The 22,500-nt window shown below is 38.8% G+C and overlaps 1 protein-coding gene and 1 pseudogene across 1 annotated transcript in view; both read right to left on the bottom strand.

Annotated features, from left to right (window-relative positions):
- The window catches only part of LOC128371769 (hexokinase-2-like), a 24,424-nt pseudogene extending 8,003 nt beyond the window's left edge, over window positions 1-16,421 (bottom strand).
- A 4,192-nt stretch (window positions 16,422-20,613) lies between these two features.
- The window catches only part of LOC128371022 (BRCA1-A complex subunit RAP80-like), an 8,275-nt gene continuing 6,388 nt past the window's right edge, over window positions 20,614-22,500 (bottom strand). The window contains exons 7-9 of the mRNA XM_053331219.1: window positions 22,115-22,163; window positions 21,516-21,549; window positions 20,614-20,839 (exon numbers count right to left, since the gene is read on the bottom strand). Of these exons, the coding sequence (XP_053187194.1) occupies window positions 20,635-20,839; window positions 21,516-21,549; window positions 22,115-22,163 (288 nt within the window). The 3' untranslated portion in view covers window positions 20,614-20,634. The remainder of the gene's footprint in view (window positions 20,840-21,515; window positions 21,550-22,114; window positions 22,164-22,500) is intronic.

The following is a 22,500-nucleotide window of genomic DNA, read 5'->3' as shown; positions in this document are numbered from 1 at the left end:
AGAGAGAGAGAGAAAGGTTTAACACCAAGGAAGTCATAGTTCCTCCTTCCTCCTTCCTTCCTCCCTCCTTTCCTTCTTTCTTCCTTCCTTCCTTTCCTCTCTCCCTCTTTTCTTTCCTTCCTTCCTTCCTTCCTTCCTCCCTCCTTCCTTCCTTCTTTCCTCTCTCCCTCTTTTCCCTCCTCCGTCCTTCCTTCCTTTCCTCTCTCCCTCCTTTCTTTCCTTCCTTCCTCCCTCCTTCCTTCTTTCCTCTCTCCCTCCTACCTTCCTTTCCTTCCTCCTTTCCTTCCTTCTTCCTCCCTTTCATCCTTCCTTCCTCCCTCCTTTCCTCCCTTCCTTCCTCCCTCCTTTCCTTCCATCTTTCTCCCTTCCATCCTTCCTTCCTCCTTCCCTCATTTCTTCCTCCCTTCCATCCTACCTTTCCTTCCTCCCTTCAATCTTTCCTTCCCTTTCCTTTCCTTTCCACCCTTCCTTCCCTTCCTCCCTCCTTTCCTTCTTTCCTTTCCTTTCCTTTCCACCCTTCCTTCCTCCCTCCTTTCCTTCCTTCTTCCTCCCTCCTTCCTTCCTCCCTCCCTCCCTCCTTCCTTCTTTCCTCTCTCCCTCATTTCTTCCTTCCTTCCTCCCTTCCATACTTTTCCTTCTCCCTCCTTTCCATCCTTCCTCCCTCCTCCCTTTCATCCTTCCTTCTCCCTCCCTTCCTTTCTTCCTTAACTTGAGGACAACAGGAATCCTTAAAGCATCTGAACAGATTTTAACATCATTGAATCACAAGATGGCAGCATTTCCTCTTTAATCTTCATCATCATCAAACCAACTTCACGTATTTCCTCCTGCAAACATGTGTTGACCCACATTTCAGCCTCAGAGTCTGACATCCTTCCTTCGTCCCTCCTTTCCTTCCTTCTTCCTCCCTCCCTTCCATCCTTTCCTTCCTCCCTTCCTTCTTTCCTTCCCTCCTTTCCTTCCTCCCTTCGTCCCTCCTTCCTTCTTTCCTCTCTCCCTCCTACCTTCCTTTCCTTTCCTCCCTCCTTTCTTTCCTTTCTTCTTCCTTCCTCCCTCCCTCCCTCCTTTCCTTCCTTCTTACTCCCTCCCTCCTTTCCTTCCTTCTTACTCCCTCCTTTCCTTCCTTCCTTCCTTTCCTCTCTCTCTTTTCCTTCCTCCCTCCCTCCTGCCTTCTTTCCTCTCTCCTTCCTTCCTCCACCCTTTCCTTCCTTCTCCCTTCTTTCCTTTCCTCCTTTCCTTCCTTCTTCCTCCCTTCCATCCTTCCTCCCTCCCTCCTTTCCTTCCTTCTTCCTCTCTCCCTCCTACCTTCCTTTCCTTCCAACCATCAAACCAACTTCACGTATTTCCTCCTGCAAACATGTGTTGACCCACATTTCAGCCTCAGAGTCACAGAGAGACATCCTGAAGTTATTGAGTGAGTTATGCAGCTCTTCATGCTTCATTCCTTCAGCTCCAGTGAACTTGAATGAACTGGAAACTAAAAAAATGTTTTCCTTTCCTTCTTTCTTCCTTCCATCTCTCCCTCCTTTCTTTCCTTCCTCCCTTCCTTCTTTCCTTTCCTTCCTGTGATTCTACAGCTCGTTGGTATTTCTAGGAATCTGTGGTAACGTAGCTGATCTCAGGTCTGTCACAAACTTTCTTCCTTCCATCCTTTCCTTCCTCCCTCCCTTCCTTCTTTCCTTCCTCCCTCCCTCCCTCCCTTCCTTCTTTCCTTCTTTCCTCTCTCCCTCCTACCTTCCTTTCTTCCTCCCTCCTTTCCTTCTTCCTTCCTCCCTCCTTTCCTTCCTTCTTCCTCCCTCCTTTCCTTCTTCCTTCCTCCCTCCTTTCCTTCTTCCTTCCTCCCTCCTTTCCTTCCTCCCTCCTCCCTCCTTTCCTTCCTCCCTCCTCCCTCCTTTCCTTCCTCCCTCCTATCGTTCCTTTTTCCTTCTTTCCTTTCCTCCTTTCCTTCCTTCTTCCTCCCTTCCATCCTTCCTTCCTCCTACCTTCCTTCCTTTCCTTCCTCCCTTCCATCCTTCCTCTCTCCCTCCTACCTTCCTCCCTTCCTCCCTTTCATCCTTCCTCTCTCCCTCCTACCTTCCTCCCTTCCATCCTTCCCTTCCAACGTAACTGATCTCAGGTCCGTCACAAACTTTACGTAAAAAGATCTCTGGCTTTATTTTCAGGAGTCGAGCAGTGACAGTTAAACACTTTCAACTCCCCCCCCCCCCCCCCCCCCCCCCAACTCTCATTTACTTTCCTACTGAACTGTTTAAAGTCTGAACTCAAACAAACACAGTCAGAAATAGGCCACTATATTTATATCTAAGTCTATATAACTATGTCTATATCTACATCTGTGTCTATATCTATATTTATATCTATGTCTATATATCTATGTCTATATATCTATATTGATATCTATGTATCTACAGTACCAGTCGAAAGTTTGGACACACTTTCTCATTGATGTGAATGGGAAGGTGTGTCCAAACTTTTGACTGGTACTGTAGATCTGTCTATATCTATATAACTATATCTATGTCTATATCTATATAACTATCTATATCTATATCTGTCTATATTTAATTATCTATATCTATATAACTATATCTATGTCTATATCTATGTAACTATCTATATCTATATCTGTCTATATTTAATTATCTATATCTATATAACTATATCTATGTCTATATCTATGTAACTATCTATATCTATATCTGTCTATATTTAAACCTATATTTATATTTATATCTACATCTATAGCTCTATATCTATATATCTATATCTATATTTATATCTACATGTATATATCATGTCTATATCTATATCTTAGACTTGTAGTTCTCGAGACCACTTTGTCATGGTCTTGTCTTGGTCTCGGGTCTCTCGGTCTCGCTGTGTCTTGGATCGGGCAGAGCGGTCTCGAGGGGATTTGAATAAATAAATGGCATCATTGACCTTTGAATAATATTTTTTTCGGTCTCGATCTCGGTCTCGGTCTCGATCTAGACTGGTCCTCGTCTTGACTTGGTCTGTCTTGTTCTTGGTCTTGATACTCTCTGGTCTTGGTAGTGCCTTGGTATCGGTTTAGGCGGTCTTGACTACAAGTCTACTATATCTATATTTATATCTACATGTATATATCATGTCTATATCTATATCTGTGTCTCTATATCTATAAGAAGCCTGTGATAATATATAATTAAGTAAGACACTATTGGGGAATAGACACCTAACAAAAAGGAGGAAATGTTTATTTTTTAGTTTATAAAATGGAAAATAAGCAGAAAATTATGAAATAAAGTGACGTAAATAATAATAATTTAATATTTTAGGCACATCAAATAGTTTTCTATTAGACTTTAACCAAGAAAAGAAAGAAATAAAGCTCATTGTGTAAAAAGTTATAGATATATTTAAGGATAATTGAAGTTAAAAGAACAACAATAGCGATTAAATGAGTATTATTTCAAAAATAAGAGTAAAAAAAAAACCTTATTTGGCTCCACAAACACAATCAACCTTTACATATATAAAATCATACTAATTGTACAAGCCTATTTGGATATAAAGAATGGGATAAATACAATATGTTATTATACCATTGGTGCCATATGGCTGATATGAATGTGTCTTAAACCTTTATCAGTGTTTATTCTCTTGTTTTTTTCTTTTGTTAACTAAAAATGTTTTTTACAGGCGTATTCTTCAGGAAGCTGCCTGGCTGGTACAACATTTAATGATCCTCTGGAGATGGCAGCAACAATTCACATTTCTCTTCCTGTTTCCGTTTCCTCTGAAGCTGGAAAATCACTGCTGCTCTCGGTTCGTCAAAAGCTGCACTCGGGGGGGGGGCGGCTGTAAGGTTTTATTCGATTTTGAATTTCTGTTCAAATTTCTTTTACTTTTGGGTTTTGATTTCTAACCTCAGTAAACGTTTTCAAAATGTGTTTATGGTCTCAATCGCTAGTTTAAAGCCTTCTTCAATGCAGTATGATGTTCATTTGGGACATTTTGGCCTCCCTGATTTTATATGTGACGATAAAGCAGGGTATGCATTAGGGCGTGGCTATGTCCTGAATGACAGGTTGATTGACCAATGTCCTCGAGATCCAGCCCTCGCCACCATAGCAGCCTCCCCGCTCCGCCCATGGCCCCGCCTCATGCCCATATAAGTAGAATCCGTGTTTTTATTTTTCCCAGCATGCACCTGAAATTTTCAAGATGGCGCTGCCTAGATTAGAAACTATTGGCTTCCGAGCAGCAGTCCACAAACCAATGGGTGACGTCACGGATGTTACGTCCATTTCTTTTATACAGTCTATGTTTTCAGCTTCACTGGTCTATCAGACGCCAAAGTTGGACTTCTTACAGTTTGGATTTTGTTCTCAGTTTGTCACTTTGGTTTTGCATCCTCACAGATCAAAAAACAATCCCTCCTTTATCCCACACACACACACACACACACACACCTGGTGGTAGGGTGTGGTGTCTTCGTCATACGGGATGAAGACATTTCTGTTTGCAGCTGCCTTTTTTATTAAATCCAAATTAATTACGGGTTAATATCTTACACTGCACTGTAACTTTTTACTCTCCTGTTCCTGACTTTTATTGTGAAGAATGAAATGTGTTCCTCACCCGTGTGACTACCCCCAAAACAATGTAAAACCACCATAAAGCAGAGAACTGGGGCGTGACCATATAAAGAAATCAACGTCGGCTCGGAGTGACAGTAGAAAGTTGAGAAATCGCAATTACTTCCTTATTTTGACACTTAAAAACCACAATATGTTCCCTTCAGATTTTCTATACATCCAGATTTCAACATCGATCGGCTCAGACTGCATCACACACACAGGACCAGTTTCATCAGAGCTTGCCAAGTGTCGATGAGCATTTTTCTTGGCAGCATGGTCGTCTTTTTTTCCTTCTCACCTGTATTATAAAAGTCTGAAATACTTCTGACAAGTTTCAACAATCTTGCTGCTGCTGAAGCTGATGGTATAAATCCCCCGAATAACACATATGCCTCCCTGGCAGCCAGAACGGGTCATATCGGGATAATATCAGGGTGGGACTGCCAACAGGCGACAGCTCATCCTGTACTGTTACATGAGACAAAGCAGAAAGAAACTCTTTGTCTTGTCCCATACTAACCTTGTTGAATCACTATATAATGTGTAATAATGTAACGATGGCAGATTTTAAGTGACATTTGTTGTAGTTTTTAAACAATATGTTCATTTAGCACAAATATTTGCCAAATGCTTGCTCATGAGGGAATGTTGGGTGTCTTTAAATGACTTTTTTTGCAATTTGGTGCTATATATAGATAAAAATGGATTGACAGGCAGCATTTTTAGCAGAAGACTGCTGACAGACTTAATTATCTGTAGCTAGCTAGTTAACACTAATTCTGTGAGTTGGTTGAAAACCTTCCCGATCTGCCTTTTTAAATATTTCCAGATGATTCATTTTTAAACAAGAACCATTGTAGATCAAAAGTGTCTCCATTAGGAATGGGTATCTTTTAAGGTTTCAACCAGGCGGGGAGTTCCGGTCCTCTGAAATGGAGCCAACGCGGAAGTAACTTAGAACTGCATTCTATCAAAAGGCCACCAGGGGGCGACCGTCTCTATACAAGTCAATGGAGAATTCACCAACTTCTCACTTGATTTCTAACCTCAGTAAACGTTTTCAAAATGTGTTTATGGTCTCAATCGCTAGTTTAAAGCCTTCTTCAATGCAGTATGATGTTCATTTGGGACATTTTGGCCTCCCTGATTTTATATGTGACGATAAAGCAGGGTATGCATTAGGGGGCGTGGCTACGTCCTGATTGACAGGTTGATTGACCAATGTCCTTGAGATCCAGCCCTCACAACCATAGCAACCTCCCCGCTCCGCCCATGGCCCCGCCTCATACCCATATAAGTAGAATCCGTGTTTTTATTTTTCCCAGCATGCACCTGAAATTTTCAAGATGGCGCTGCCCAGATTAGAAACTATTGGCTTCCGAGCAGCAGTCCACAAACCAATGGGTGACGTCACGGATGTTACGTCCATTTCTTCTACACAGTCTATGGTTTCAACCGAATTATATTGATTCCAAGTAGTATCAAAATGTCTCCTGTCAATTGCTCCTTTTTGCCCCTAGAACTAGATAACTAGATAGATCTTCTTGGATTTAACACATCATGTGATTGGTCCACTGCCACAGCAGCTCCGACCCGTCTGTGGTGGTGAAGTCGTGGTGAATTTGAGTTAGCGCGCTTTGCAGTTCAGCAGCTGAGATGCCTCCTAAACGCTGTAAAGTGTGTCTACACTACTCACCTGCTACACCGGATAAAAGACAGAGACCTGAATGTGTTAATGGGAATCTAATGAAGGACTCAGTTGGTATCAGGATCACTTTAGGGGCACTTGGATTGGTGCTGGGATCGTCATTTTGTAAACGATACCCAATCTTAGTCTACATATATGAGATCGTGCTAAAAGATTGAGGCTAAGGCTAACAGGTCAGTATTCTCACCAGATAATGATCCACATAGAATAAATTAAGTCTTTAAAATAACGTTTTTTTACTTTCATTTGTCAGGAATAAGGAAAATAAGAGATGTATTCTATCAGATTCAGCTAAAAGCCAATTACCATCTGAAGTCACTGGGCAGGTATAGACACAAAAATATTTTAAAAAGTTGAAATTATAATTATTACTATCATTATTATTATTATTATTATTATTATTATTGTTGGATCTGGTTCCAGGATGAGGACTGGGATCAGGACAGGATGTTTGCATAAGTTTACATGAAGCGTGGACACAAACATACAAAGGCCACTCCTCTCTTTGTCTCCCTCTCTCTCTCTCTTTTCTTCTTCTACTATTTTATGTGTGGCAGTAATTTTCCAGAAGCATGTCTGCTCAGGCCTCGTCTCGCTCTGTCTCTCCGTAGCATTAAACTCTTTCTTCCCCTGCTTTTCTCTCAGCCTCGTATAATTCCCTCCTCCTCCTCCTCCTCCTCCTCCTCCTCCTCCTCCTCCTCTCTTGTCTCTACATGCTTGTTCCTGCTTTCACGTCAGCACAGTCCTGGCTTACTTCATTCCTCCATCATGACTCTGATGGTTAGGACTAGTAAAAGTCGTGTTTTATATTGGCGTGGCTCCTCCTGCAATACATCACTCTGCAAACACGCATGGTAACAATAAACAGCCTGCTCTAAATCTCTAACACGCCATGCAACTAATTCTGTAATTGGTTTAAGACAAAAAAAATGCAACACAGATTGGAAACAGATTGAGAAATAAATTATATATTAATTTAGTCTGGCTCTAGTTTTTTTCTTCTCCACAATACACCAACTTTTTTTTCCCCCTCAGCCGAGAGGAAATCTTTTTGCAAAATTTCAACTTTTTAAATTCTATTTTCATAATTTCCACTGCAACATTATCATTAATTTTTCAGTTAATAATTATATAATTTAATTTTCAGTGTGTTTTTTTTATATGCAAACTCAAATTTGCATTTTTAAAAAAAAAGGTGGATGGAAACACATTTGCAGTTGTAGCATAGAGGACGAAAAAGGGTTTAATTCAAAAGTTGGGCGCTAGAAAGGAGAATAAAAAAGAAATAAATATGTATAACTGAGTTCAGAGTAAAAAAACAAACCCTAGCTTCTCTCTTCTCCCTTTTCCTTTTAGGCTGTAAAGGGCGATGCTGCTTTCTGCCACACAGTAACTATGGGGAATATAATTAAAGCATGATACACCCTGATCATGATACGCCATCTCGAGCGTTGCCGTGGTGATATCAGCGAGTGAAATCCAGCACTATTAAATGCTACGCCACAGATATATATATATACGGCAGGAAACCCGTTAACTCTTCTGTCAAATACAAATGAACATTGAATGAAGTCTGAGTTTCAAATGTCCAAAAATGGCCACCGTACAGAGGATCAATGCTTCTGATTTAGAGGACAACATGATTTTTCCGCTCCATTTTTCATCTATATATATATTCTTTGTATACATGTACCATTCAGGTCACTTAAGGGGGGCATATTCTTCACATTTCTTGCTCTATATTAATATACTGAATCTCTACTGGAATATCTTTGCATGATTTCCAGTTAAAAACTTTACTGGTCCTCTATGTAGCCGCTCAGTTCAGCCTCTGTCTGAAACAGGCCGTTTTAGGTCCTGTTTCTTTAAGACCCCCCCCCCCCTCCTCCTCTTCCTGATGAGCCCACTCTGCTCTTATTGGTCAGCTCTCCGAAGCCGCACCACGGCCAACTTCTGGCCACACAAACCACGAAACAAGCTTTAGTTTCTCTTTCTTTACTTGAAATGTCTCAAATCCATCTGTACATGTTGGGGCTGAAATCTGACACCAAATATGTGAGCTAACACATTTAGGAAAAAACCATAGCAACAACCTTAGCAACCAACTTCACAAACAGTTAAATGGAGTTCATGTGGAGTCAGACAGATAATTGAAAAAAGATGTTGTGTGTTGTGTAGCTGAGTCACTGTAATGTTTCATATGAACACATGAAGCTAAAACAACAGAGGAGAGACGTGCTCCATCACCCATCTTTATCTGAACCTCACCCAAATTACAAAGACAATTTCTCAGATTGTGTTTCGCAGAATTTGTCCCACATTGTCTGAAGTTGTGAAATATCTCAAATAAAAGCCTCCGAAAAATGTAAATACAGTCATGATTCAAGTTAATGCTATTCATGCATCTCTGACTGATCCTGTGACTCACACTATAAACTGCTCTGTGTGTAATTTGCCAATCTGGGATTTTTTTTTCCTACAGCAACACTGACTTCCTAATCCAGCTTCTTCCAACAGTGTGCAAGACAAAAAAAACTGACAGAAACAGGAAGCTATGAATGTCGTTAATATTAAGGTTTTTACACAAGCACACAGGGTGTAACCACATTGCTGTCTCTGTGAAACTGACTGTATATACTTCAGTCAGTTTCTTATAGTTTTAGGGTTTAAAACACACCTCAAAACTCTTCATTTGTGTTTCTTTTTACGCTTTTCTTGTAATTATACGTTAAAATAAAACACAGTACGGTTATGCATCAAAGCTATCTGCCAGTTGCTGTATTGTCTGTATTTTAATGCAACTTTTTGTAACTTTTAGCTCTTAAAGTTTGATATTTTTCAGTTCATTTTAACAATATTCTTGACTCCTGTGACTCCTGTGTGAGGTATAGCAGGTCGTCCACTAATCGGAAGATCAGCGGTTCGACTCCAGACTGCATAACGATGCATCCTTGGGCAAGACACTTAACCCCAAATTGTTCCCAATGGCTGCACCAATGGTGTATTAATAGGTTAATGTGACATGTAGCGTAAAAGCTCTTTGAGTGGTCCAAGGACTAGAAAAGCACAATGCAAGTACAGTCCATTTACCATCTTACCATATAGTTTTATAAATACAATGTCTAAATGTAGTAATGTTCATGTTCCTGTCAAACTGCTGCTCAATCATTGTGATCAGACTTTGCATTTTAGGATCAAATTTGACTCAAATTGAGAATGTACTTAAAACAGGTGAATGGAAGTGCTGAAAAATGTGAAACAATCTTGAAATATTGCAAAAAAAAGAAGGTGTTTTTAGATACTGCAGTGCACTTTTTACACATCTATCTATCTATCTATCTATCTATCTATCTACCTACCTACCTACCTGTCTACCAACCTATCTACCAACCAACCAACCTACCTACCTACTAACCAACCTACCAACCAACCAACCTACCAATCAACCTACCAACCAACCAATCAATCTACCAACCAACCTATCTACCAACCTATCTACCAACCTACCAATCAATCTACCAACCAACCTACCAACCAACCTATCTACCAACCTATCTACCAACCTACCAATCAATCTACCAACCAACCTACCAACCAACCAATCTACCAACCATCCTACCAACCATCCTACCAACCAACCTACCAATCAATCTACCAACCAACCTACCAACCATCCTACCAACCAACCTACCAATCAATCTACCTATCTACCTACCAACCAACCTACCAATCAATCTACCTACCAACCAACCTACCAATCAATCTACCTATCTACCTACCAACCAACCTACCAATCAATCTACCTACCTATCTACCAACCTATCTAGTAAATAATAGATGACATATATGAATAATGTGACCTTAAACATCACTGACAAGCTTAAAACATCAGATCTGTGTGGAGTGAAGACGAGACTAACGTTCTTCAAATGAAAACATTAGACAAACAGAAACTCCACCTATAGTGATGCTGCTGTATCTCATCTAAAAAAACAACAACACATATTTCCATCTCAGGTGACACCTACCTTACTGAGAGTCTCCGGGGGAATGCCATCCAGATGGTCGCTAATTTTGGCCTTTTTAGAAATCTGTGTGGCGTTCTCACCATTTTCCATCGTGCCGCTCATCTGCACAGAGGAGGTTGAAAAGTGTCAATTCAAGGCAAGGCAAGTTTATTTGCATAGCACATTTAAACAAGGCAATGCAAGAGTACTTTACATAAAAGCGAGAGAGAATGTAAAAGCAACACAAGACATTTAACAGAATAAGAGATAAGGAACAGAAGAGTAAAAGTTACAGTGCAGTGTAAGAACTTAATCAAATTTGATGAGCTGAATCAGAGATGTGTGGAGTTGCAGTAGAAACTATGGATGTATTATAAGAGCTATATACAGAAAATGGCGCCAATTCAATCCTTCAATCCAATAAGAGTTCGTAGCGCTAGGGGCCAATGGGCACTGATACTAAAGGATGTTACCCACCCTGCCCATTACAATCCACCTTAATTATTTTGAGCATCCAGTCAAATCACACACCTGTTGGGAGCTGGGAGCAGGTCGGTCTACACTTCAATAAACCAACTGCGGAAATACTACTGCACTCACAAATCACAAGACAATGATACAGTGGATTCAATCATCTGTATGGCTCATGTATGGTTGAATTTGTCTTCTCTGAAAACCACCCAAGCAGATAACACAACAGTTGTTACTGATACATGAGACTGAGTAACACTCACACAGCAGCTGATTACAGGTTTCAAAATAAGGGTCAGTAAGTCAGCGAGGCAACTTCACACACTGCAAAAAGCCAACTTATAATATACAGACGACAAATCAACTCCCCCACACAGGCCTGCAGCAGCATCACACCGCAGTGATGCTAAACATATGTTAAGTAAACCGCATATCAAATACATTAATCCACAATATTTATATATGTGTGTGTATGTGTTTTACATTATGTGAACACCTAATCATGACAGATAACACAACTAAATACAGAATAATACAGACATCTCTTTTAAAGTGGTGGTCTTTGGGCAAAATACACCGTATCCAACTCTTATAATAAATCCATTATAGAGACTGAAAACTGTTTAGTGTTGAGTCTAGGGACAATAAAGCAGAAATGTCCCAGATTGCCGATACATGTATTTTGGCCCTAAAAAAGGAAAAAAATAGTGTCTGTTTTACTCACAGCATCTAATAATTACACATGAACACTCAACAGTAATGTATGTTTATTAAACCCTGAATGTGGATGCTTTTCACTGGAAGAAAACAGAGCTTTAAGTTTTTTTCCCAGGCAGAAAAAGCAAATAAATGTCCAAAACATGGCTAACACTGATTAGCTTGTAGCTTGTGTGGTGTGATGCTAATTCATAGACAAAGGCAAGGTTTTTGTTTTGTTTTGAATTGAAAAATGATATTGGGGTTCTAAAACTGGTATTCACTTCTTTACTTATGTTAGCACTTAAACACACAAAAAGCAAATAAATGTCCATTAAAATGTGTTAAAGCATGGCTAACACTGATTAGCTTGAAGCTTGTGTGGTGTGATGCTAATTCATAGATAAGCAAGGTTTTGTTTAGTCTTGAATTGAAACATGATATTAGGGTTTTAAAACTGGTATTCACTTCTGTACTTATCTGTTAGCACTTTTTAGCTAGCACACATTTAGCTAGCATTCATCAGTCAAGCTACAATCTTAAGACACAGACAAGCTATAAAAACCTCATGAGATGTAACTTCAGTGCATCTAACAGACAGTCTCATGACAGGAAAGGAGCTAAATTCACATAAAACAACTACATGCTAATTAATACAAGATTGTGAATTTTAGAAAGTCAACAAGTAGCTAACTAGCATAGATAGCTTTAAACTAGTGGCTGTGAATACCTGCAAAGCTAAATCTTTATAACTTTTTTAGACATAACACGAGAACCCCAAAAACAAAATAAAATGTCTTCAATAGTATTAATATCTGTCTTTTTCAGAAGTGCAGCTTAGCATGATGAAGTTTGGTTGCTAAATATATTTTACAGACCTTGATGTGAATATTTCTGTCCTCAAAGATTCAAGTAGTATGTTGTTGAAGGTGTAGCAAAAAAAAAAAAAAAGCCTTTAAAGTGAATTAATAATGAAAAAATGATAGTTGGACACATGAAACTGGCCAATAATTTAAATTAAAAGGAACAATGCACCGAAAAAGCAGATTAAATGAGGATAAGGTGTAACTGAATCGGCATGGTAACCTCTCTCACTCATCTACATCACTTTTTTTTATGAATTGAAAAAAATATCTATAAAAGAAACAATAAATTAACACTTTAAAAACTACAATATTACAACATCTTATTTAAGGAGGCTAACATTTCTTGTGTTGACCTGTCTTTAAAATGTCCTTCTGGCAATCCAACACATACAACACCGACTACTACCTTAAATAAATCTATAAAACAACATGATGTGATACTCACAGTTGTAAAGAGCTTATGTTCCTTTTTGCTTTCACGCACTAACTGAGGTCTAACATTATCCTCAAATATTTGTTTATGCTCCACCAGCTGTATGGACTAAATATTGACTTTAAAAACCTTGAGTCAGTCAAATGTCTTTTTCCGACTTGACTTTAATTCTGCTTTACAGTCCTTTAACAAACTTAGACCCACCATGTCATCGGATATAGCAATGTAGGTCAGTCTGTCTCTTTGGTTCGGACTAAAATATCTCTACAAATAAAACCGAGTACAACTCTTAATGGTCGACGGTACGCCTTCAAGGGAGGGTCTTCTTTCAGCAGGGTAACGCGCCCTGATCAGGAACGGTTTGAGGAACATGATAAAAGTTCAAGGTGTTGCTCATAGGCCTCCAATTTCCTAAGATCTCAATCCAAATCGAGCAGCTGTGGGATGTGCTTGACACACCTCCACATTGCAGCTTACAGGACCTAAAGGATCTGCTGCCAACGTCTTGGTGCCAGATACCAGACGTTGGCACCTTCAGAGATCTTGTGGAGTCCATGTATTGATGGTTAAGAGCTGTTTTGGTGACTCGAGGTGGACATGCACAATATTAGGCAGGTGGTTTTAATGTTTTGGCTGATGGGTGTACACTCAGTTGCCAATTTGTGACTGTACACCAATCTAAAGTTAAAATAATTCCCATCTGACGGTATGACAATGACCTCTTAGTGTCCCTTTTTTCCCGTGATGATGTGGCTTTACAGTAAACAAACACAAAGGTCCAGTGATACCGAAACAGGGAACAAGCCCCCCTTATTTCACTTCCACCTTCTGTTCATCATCAGACTGGTCATCAGACACTGTAATACATATCTAACAGATGCAAACATACACATACAAACCAAAGCAAACATTGCAGATTGGTACACCGAACCATATAAAGTGGCAGAGTGCCAACAGGACACACCTGTGAAGGAGCTTCAACCGGAGCATGTCAAGTATAACATTTAAAGGAAGCTGCTATTTTTGGATACTGCAGCGTCAGCAAACATCAAGAGAAGGAAAAGGTTTCCGTATAATAAGGTCAGAGCTACTTAACTGTACCAAGGGCTGGGTATTGGTCATTGATACCTTTGAAGGATCGACCGAAATAAATCATTAACAAGTAGTATTGAAACATCTCCAATCAATCGATACCTGCAATCGATCCTTTTTGCACCCAGAGCTAGAAAATATGACTATTTGTACGGACTTGCTCACAGCCAATCAACTCAAGTGTTCTTCTATTAATAATTTGAAGACTTTCTAAATGTATTTGGGTAAAAAATCAAATCATTTAAATGTGCAGGACAGGTGGCTTCTATTCACATGATGGGTATTGAATGAAGTACTCAGTAGGTATCACTATCACTTTAACCCTTTGTAGGTCACACCAAGAAAGTGCTTTTGCTTTTCCTTCCTCTTTGGAGGCCATGACAACATAAAACATGGATTTATTTTCTCATTGAGCCTAAATGTGATGTTTTACAGACCTCTACAGACTCATTCACACCTCATTTATTCTAAACTTCATTTTAAAACATGTTAGAGACTCATTCTGTTTGTGTACAAGATGAAAAAATGAAACTCAACTTCAGAAATGTCTCTTATGTCAGCAGTGATTTGTGTTATTCTTCATTTATACACTAGAACACAACCTCTATCTATAGCAACCATAGTGCAGCCTGTATCTATAGCAACCATAGAACAACCTGTATCCATAGCAAGCATAGAACAACCTGTATCTATAGCAACCATAGAACAACCTGTATCTATAGCAACCATAGAACAATCTGATGGTCTGTCTGTGCATTACATATCTCATACAAGTGCTAAAGATTGCCCAAAAAAGTTGAATGGGTTCAATAGATTTTGGTTTTTGAGCAGGTATCATGACACAAAGTGACCTACAGGTACTTGGGATTGGTACTGGTATCGTCATTGTTTAAGTGATACCCAACACTAACTGGACCTAATCGACATGAGCAGGATCAGTTAAATGAAGACTCTGAATCCATCCATCCATTCATCCAAAAGAGATATTTCACTACAAAGTACAGAGGATCACCAGCGTTATTAGTGTTCATCTTATTGGGAAAAAAAGGAACGTCTGATCCAAATTTTATGGCAATCCATCAGATAGTTGTAGAGATGAGTTGTTGACTGACAGATTGACGTTACTATGTATAGAACCACACTATCTGTCATTGCTAAAAATAAATGACTGCAGCTCTGATAGACATTTAAAAACATTGAGGGTTACAAGAAAAAAAAAGAAAAAAAAAAGGAGCTCATTCACGGTTGTCTGAGTGAGTTAATGACAGACAAAGCGACCTGGAACAGTGACTATTTGGTTTTATAGCAACACACCACAAAAAAAACAAACCCTGAAATGAATACTGGTCTCAGCTAGGAAAGTGTAAACTGTCACTAAAACGCCCCCAAAGTGCCCCGAAGGCGACATAGAAGTTGTAGACAGAATAAAGAGGAAGCAGGTTAGAAGGTTATGCCCTCTGTGACCTGAGGGGAAACTTTAGCTGATGATCTGCTCTTGTTGTGTTTAAAGGGTGTGAGTGTTTTCTTTAAAGATCACATTACAGGACAATTTGCCCCTCCTGTTCCCATTTGACTCCACCAATGAGATTACTTTTGCCAATATGACTTAAACTGTACTCATCAAACTCTGTCGGGGGTTTGACTAAAAACCTGTTATTAGCATGACCGAACAAAAAACCTGTAACACTTCTCTTTCTCCTCCTTCTACATGGAGGCAGGTTGTATTTCAGCAACGCCCCATCACAGTCACACCTTACTGAAAGTCACCAGGAACAGACTGTAACAACTCGCCTGTCTTTGGCTCTTTAGGTTTTTTTTATTTTTATCAGATTCAACAAAAAAAATGGTGAGAGAGTGAAATTTTACACCAGAAGCTTTAAAATCACATTTATTAACAGGATCATTATGTGTTAAATTGATCCAAAATCTAACCTGAGCTCCACTTTGCACCTACAGAACAAGTTTGGAGCCTTTTTTTAGACTAAAAATGGGTTAAAGGAGCATTTCACTTTTCTTATCTGAGCAGCAAAGGTAACAGTTTGAGTCAGAAGAGCTTGTGGTGAAGAGACAACGTGACAGTGACAGCTAAAGTCGTGCAGCTATGTCACGTTAAACAACCACACACACACACACACACACACACACTGAAATGAAATATACAGTAACTCAGGTTTCAAACTTAAGGTTCAGGGACCAGTCTGAGGTCGGAGGGTCTCTGAGCAAAAAACATGGAGCTGATCTTTCAAGCTGCTGTTTCACATTAAAGGATTAACTATTTGAGAACTGTTCAAAACTTCTATTATATAAATCTTCTCAGGCAGGACAAAAATACTCATTAATGTATTATTATTATGAGGTTTGGCTTCATTTCATTCAAAACGCGCCACCACCACCACCACCACGATCGGACATCTGCGTAAAAAGCGCTTTAACCATCTCGTCATCTAACATGTAAAAGTGTTTTCTGCTGTAAAAAATAACATCAATGAAGTGAAGTTAACTCACCTTTGCGTCTTGTCTGCTCAAACTGAGAGGAGACAACTTCCTTAATAAAAAAGCAAGAGTGTGACAACTCAGTCTGAGATGTTTACACCCACTTCATATGTCGCAACAGGATCTCTCTCTCTCTCTCACACTCACACACACACACACGCATTCCTGCTTGCTCTCCAAAATAGCAGATTTCACCAAATACACCGAAACCAAAACCCTAAAGTAGAGCTTCACTGAGAGGTCACAGTGTTTCAGTCATGACAGAGTGAACAGAAAGGCTGAAGGAGAGCTGCTTTAAAACGCAGCAGCAGCAGCAGCAGCAGCAGCAGGTGACTCTCTGTGCGTAAAAGACGCACGAGGAGCACGTTAACCGAGAATGTTGTCGCCTTATAGAAAGGTGGACAGTTTTTTAAAGTGTGTCTTAAAGCAACAGTCTGGTGTCTATATGAACAGTGAAAGGTTTTTGCTTGGTGTTTAATACTGACTATTAAAAGATCCCTTCATAATGCACTTTCAATGTAAAGTGATGGAGGACTAAATCCACACAGTCATTTAAAAGTCTCTGATCAGCTTCTATTGAGCTTCATCAGTGTGAGTTAGTCATATAAAGTAGATATCTGACACATTTACAGTCTTTTTAGCATTAGATTCCCTCTAAAAAGACAGAAAATAGTAGTAAGCTATCCATCAAAATTCACCAGAGCTCAAGTTGACACATTTAAAACAAGAGTCCAAAATAAAAAGATATTCATTTAAACATCACACACGATCATAGAAGAGCAAGAAAAGCTTGAAAAACCAATAAGTAATTTCATGTAGATGTGTTTGTATCTTTATCTTCCTGTTCATACATTTTAACTGTGTATAAGTGAATTAAATACATTAAAAGTAGATGATCAGCTTCTATTGAGTTAGTCATACTAAGTGATATCTGACACATTTACAGTCTTTTTAGCATCAGATTCTCCTCTTAGTGTTTCCTGTTGAGCTGTGGTGGAAGTATAGTAACAAAAAGACTTTGCTACTAAAAACACTGTAACGCTGAAACATAGAAGATGAAGATTTGACTCATTTGGACAAAACTGAAGCTTCATATTAGCTTCAGAAGGAGGACTGTGGATTTAGTCCTCCATCACTTCCATTATAAACATTATGAAGGATCTAATGGTCAGTATGAACAGGAGGAATCATTACACACAGATAAACAGCTTTAATTTTAATTTGAACATTTGAGCTCCTGACTGTTAGTTTAAGACACAGTTGAATAAAAGTGAACTCGCCCTTTAAGTCATAAACCTGTTTAATCAGAGATGTATGTTTTCAGTCTGTAATTATATAAAAGGTATTTGCCTGATCTGAAACCAATATTTAAAGGAATGCTCCCACATTTATTTAAGTATTTAACATTTTTGGGGGGAATTTTTTTTATTTTAAAGTAGAATTAAAGTATTTTACAAACATCAAAAGCTTTAAAATCACATTTATTTACAGGATCATTATGTGTTTAATTGATCCATAATCTAACCTGAGCTCCATCGTGCTCCTACAGAACAGTTTGGAGACTTTTCGGATTAATCTGACCTATTAAATTTGACCCATTAAAATCAGACATCTGCATTAAAAGCCCAAGTGACAGGTTTAACACCAGTGAAGTGAAGTGAACTCACCTTTGGGTCCCGTCCACTCAGACTGAGAGAAGACAACTTCCCTTAATGAGAAAGAGAGAATGTGACTAATTGATATATAGCTCTGACTTCAGATGGGAGGTTCAGGGAGGAGATAGAAGCAGATATGAGTCAATGTGGCGAAACTGAGAGACAACCAAGGTCACGTAGGTGGATTTATATTCCCAGGCAAAAGAAACTGCAGCTGTGCTTCACTCCTCCAGCTAAGATAAGAAAGGGAGGAAAGAACATGACGTGATATCTCAAGATTCAGAACGTCTTCCCATCATAACAAGTACTGCAGTATTATGACTGATGTAGTATTACAGTAAAAGTACTGCAGTATTATGAGTGATGTAGTATGCAGTATTACAGTAAAAGTACTGTAGTAGCTTGTTATATTATCCATTGGGTCAAATCTTCATCTGAAAAGTAAATAAAGCTGTTAAATAAATGCAGTGGAGTAGAAAGTAGTATCACATGGAAATACTACAGTACCTCAAACTGTACTACAGTAAAGTACCTCAAACTGTACTACAGTAAAGTACCTCAAACTATACTGCAGTAAAGTACAAGTACCCCAAGCTGTACAGCAGTACTTCAGACTGTCCTGCAGCAAAGTAAAAGTACCTCAAACTGTACTACAGTAAAGTACATCAAACTGTACTACAGTACTTCAGACTATACTGCAGTAAAGTACAAGTACCTCAAACTGTACTACAGTACTTCAGACTGTACTGCAGTAGAGTACAAGTACCTCAAACTGTACTGCAGTATAGTATCTCAGACTTTAATACAGTCAAGTACCTCAAACTGTACTGTATTAAAATTTGAGGTACTTGTACTCCGCTGTAAGAAAGAACTAGTACCTCAGACTGCAGTACTTTGTTGATGTACTAACAGTTCTGCTGAATTTCGTGGTCGGTTGATGAAACTAAATATTGTGACAGTCTTACCAAACCTCCGGCCGTTCCTCTGATGTGCTCACAGCCGCCTGTCGCAAAGGGACGTGACAAAAATGAACTTATATATGTATGTATGTGTGAGTGAGTGAGTGAGAGAGAGAGGGAGAGAGGGAGGAAGAGAGGAAGAGAGCGAGGAAGGGAGAGAGGGAGAGAGAGAGGGGGATTAAAAAAAAAAAGAAAGAAAGAAAAGACACAATAAAAAGTACAAATGAAGCCGATTCAAGGCCGATAATCTGAGCACACCTAAAAAAAAAAAAAAGAAAAAAAAAAAGGAAGTAATGAGAAACCTATTTTGTCTCCATCTTAACAGGAAATATCTTTATTATTATTATTTATTGTACAGTGCATCTCCCAGTGTGTAGATTTTATGGTCATTTAAAAAAAAAAAAAAAAGGTCCAAAATGACATGCAGGATTTTTTTGTAGAAGTGCGTTCACTGTCAGTGGGACAAAGCAGAACTGTTTCAATGTTTCAAGGTAACTTTAAATGATTATGACATTCAATGAGGAAGTTTTGGGCTTTTTAAAAATTGCATCACACTTCCTTCCACATACTGAGCAACGGAGCAACTAAAAATAGATGATTTAATGCCTGGAAGGAGGCATCAGATCTTCAAGGGAATTTATCTCTTAATTTTTTGCTTTTTAAGTGCTAATAAATGTTATTTATAAAAGGAATAAATAACATTTTAAAGTCTGAAAAAAGGAGATTTCTGATTTTAATGTAATTCTGATTTATGTAATTTATGCTGATCAGACTTTTAGTTCATTTTCTGACATTTATATTTGGTTTTAGCTCCTCTTTCAGCTGTTTGATGTTAATAAACCTGGAAAATATTTAAATTTTTCCCCGATTTATAAAAACTGGAATACTATTTATTAACTTAACTATTGAATAAATGGCAAAACTATGTTAATCATTCATTCTGATGTCCATTAAAGATGATATGATGAATTATTTTACTGTTATTTTGTTTGTAAGATGATGCCTTTAAACCAGTCTACAAAACTCCGACTCAATTTTTCAGTCAGTGAACGCAACACATGAATTCATTAAAAAAAAAAAACCCACTAAAACCAATTGAGAACATTTAAGCATGTAAAGATTAAAACTTTAAGTATGTTTGTGTGACATTTTAATGCTGATAGTTAATATTTAATGCTAAATATTCATATTAGTTCATTAAGTGTTGGATTTAAAGCTGAGAGGAGAAATAAACTTTACTAGTCGGAGATGTTTGTGTGAATGTGATCGACGCTCTCGGAGAGTTTTAAAGGAGACACATCGATGTTTTTTTTTTTTTTTTTAAACTGTGGAGCCAAATCATTCAGTTTTAAATGATTAAATAAAAAAAGGTAACAGTAACACGAGGAGGAGGTAGTCCGAAACACACCTTCAGCATCGACCAACATAAATACAGAAAATAAACATTTAGTGGCATAATCCGGGTTTCTTCCTGTTAGTATTTTACCTGCATGAAATATTCAAAAATGTGACATCAAAGAAGTTCAGTTTGTTTTTTTAAGGCTCTGGTTTCCAGTATTTTTGCAGCAGTCTTCAGAAAAAACACAAAAAAAAACAAAAAACCTATCATCCTCGTCATCATCCTCGTCATCCTCATCTTCGTCTTTGGCTCGGCTTCTTGGCCGGCTGCTGTTTTCTGAAGTTGATAAGGCAGCCGCTGGCTTCTGAGATGGGAGTGAAGGATCTGATGGGAGAGTTGCTGATCCTGAACCGTTGTCCCGTTCCTCCACCTTCATCTTTCCCCTCCTCATCATCATCTTCATTGTCGTCATCGTCGTCCCGCAGATCGATCACATCTCTAAAAAAAGTGACACAAAGTAATTTAATGAGAAATAATATTAAATGTTCTTTGATTGCAGCTTTTAAAAATGTGGAGATTTACTTTTTAGTTTTTTAAGTCGTTATATTGTTTTATTAACTCTCCTGTTGTCCTTGAGTCAAGGAAGGAAGGAAGGAAGGAAAGGAGGGAGGGAGGGAGGAAGGAAGGAAGGAAGAAGGACAGGAGAGAGGGAGGGAGGAGGATGGAAGGAAGGAGAAAAGGAAGGAGGAGAAAAGGAAGGAGGGAGGAAGGGAGGACGGATGGACAGACAGAAGGAAGGAAGGAGGAAGGGAAGGAGGGAGGAAGGAAGGAAAGGAGGAAGGGAGGGAGGAGGATGGAAAGAGGGAAGAAGGACGGACGGACAGAAGGAAAAAAAGGAGGGAGGGAGGAAGGAGGGGAGGAAAGTAAAGAAGGAAGGGAGGACGGAGGAAAAGAGGAAGGGAAGGAAGGAAGAAGAAAAGAAAGGAGGGAGGAAGGAAGGAAAGGAGGAAGGGCAGATGGAGGAAAGGAAAGAAGGAAGGGAGGACGGAGGAAAAGAGTAAGGGAGGAAGGAAGGAAAGGACAGGCGAAAGAAGGGAGGAAGGAAGTCAATAATAAAAGAAATATGAATCTGTTAAAAGCACAGCATCAGTAGTTTAAAAGTTGGTTCACTCACGCGGTCTGCAGCCTGGATCCAGACGGACCGGCCTCTGAACACACACACACACACACACACACACACACACACGTCAGTAAAACTTCATGAAGAGTTTCTGCTTGTTTTAAAAATCTCAATTTATATGACTGCATTTAGAAAATCTACTGTAAGCATCATCTTTGAACAGGAAGTCGTTTTTTAATGTTTATTTTACTGCATAAACAATTAATTCACCAAATGTATAAAACTATTTCTTACATTTACACTTTGCATGAAAGATATAAAAAACAAAACAAAAGACATCCTCAAACGAGAACTTCCTCATTAGCTCATTAGCGCTGTCGTAACTCGTTATTGCTAAAAATTCATTTTGCAAATATGTATCAAACTACAAACGTTATGAAACAAACTTAATGAAATTTAATGTGGTTTTGTACTAAAAAGTGAATGAACGAGAATATCGGGTAAAAGTTAAGGTCCAACAAACCCAAAATATAATGTCTAAAATAACTAAAACAATTATTCAATTATCCAAATAGCTGCTGATTAATGTTCCGACAGTCGATTAATCGATTAATTGATTAATCGATTAATCGTTGCAGCTCTTTATATCTCACCTGAATCTCGGTTCTCTGTGTGCTGCAGAGCCGACAGCAGGTTTCCCTTCTGGAAGAAAAACAACACAAAAACAAAACATTACATTAAAAAAAAAGGATGAAAAATCACAAAATCACGTCAGAAGAGTTTAATGAGTTAACTGACGAAGTTTACGCTCTCCGGTTTTAGGATAGTAGTGTGTTGGTCAGTGTGTAGGTCAGTGTGTAGCTGAGTGTGTAACAAGGTTTAGTTAGTGTTGTGTAGCTGAGTGTGTAGATTAGTGTGTAGCTGAGTGTGTAGTTGAGCGTGTAGGTCAGGGTGTAGGTCAGTGTGTAGTTTAGTGTGTATCTGAGTGTGTAACAAGGTTTAGTTAGTGTTGTGTAGCTGAGTGTGTAGGTCAGTGTGT

The sequence above is a fragment of the Scomber japonicus genome, chromosome 13 (assembly GCF_027409825.1).
Source record: "Scomber japonicus isolate fScoJap1 chromosome 13, fScoJap1.pri, whole genome shotgun sequence".
Taxonomy (NCBI): Eukaryota; Metazoa; Chordata; class Actinopteri; order Scombriformes; family Scombridae; genus Scomber; species Scomber japonicus.
The sequence above is the reverse complement of the archived record's forward strand: the minus strand, read 5'-3'. Positions and strand labels throughout refer to the sequence as shown.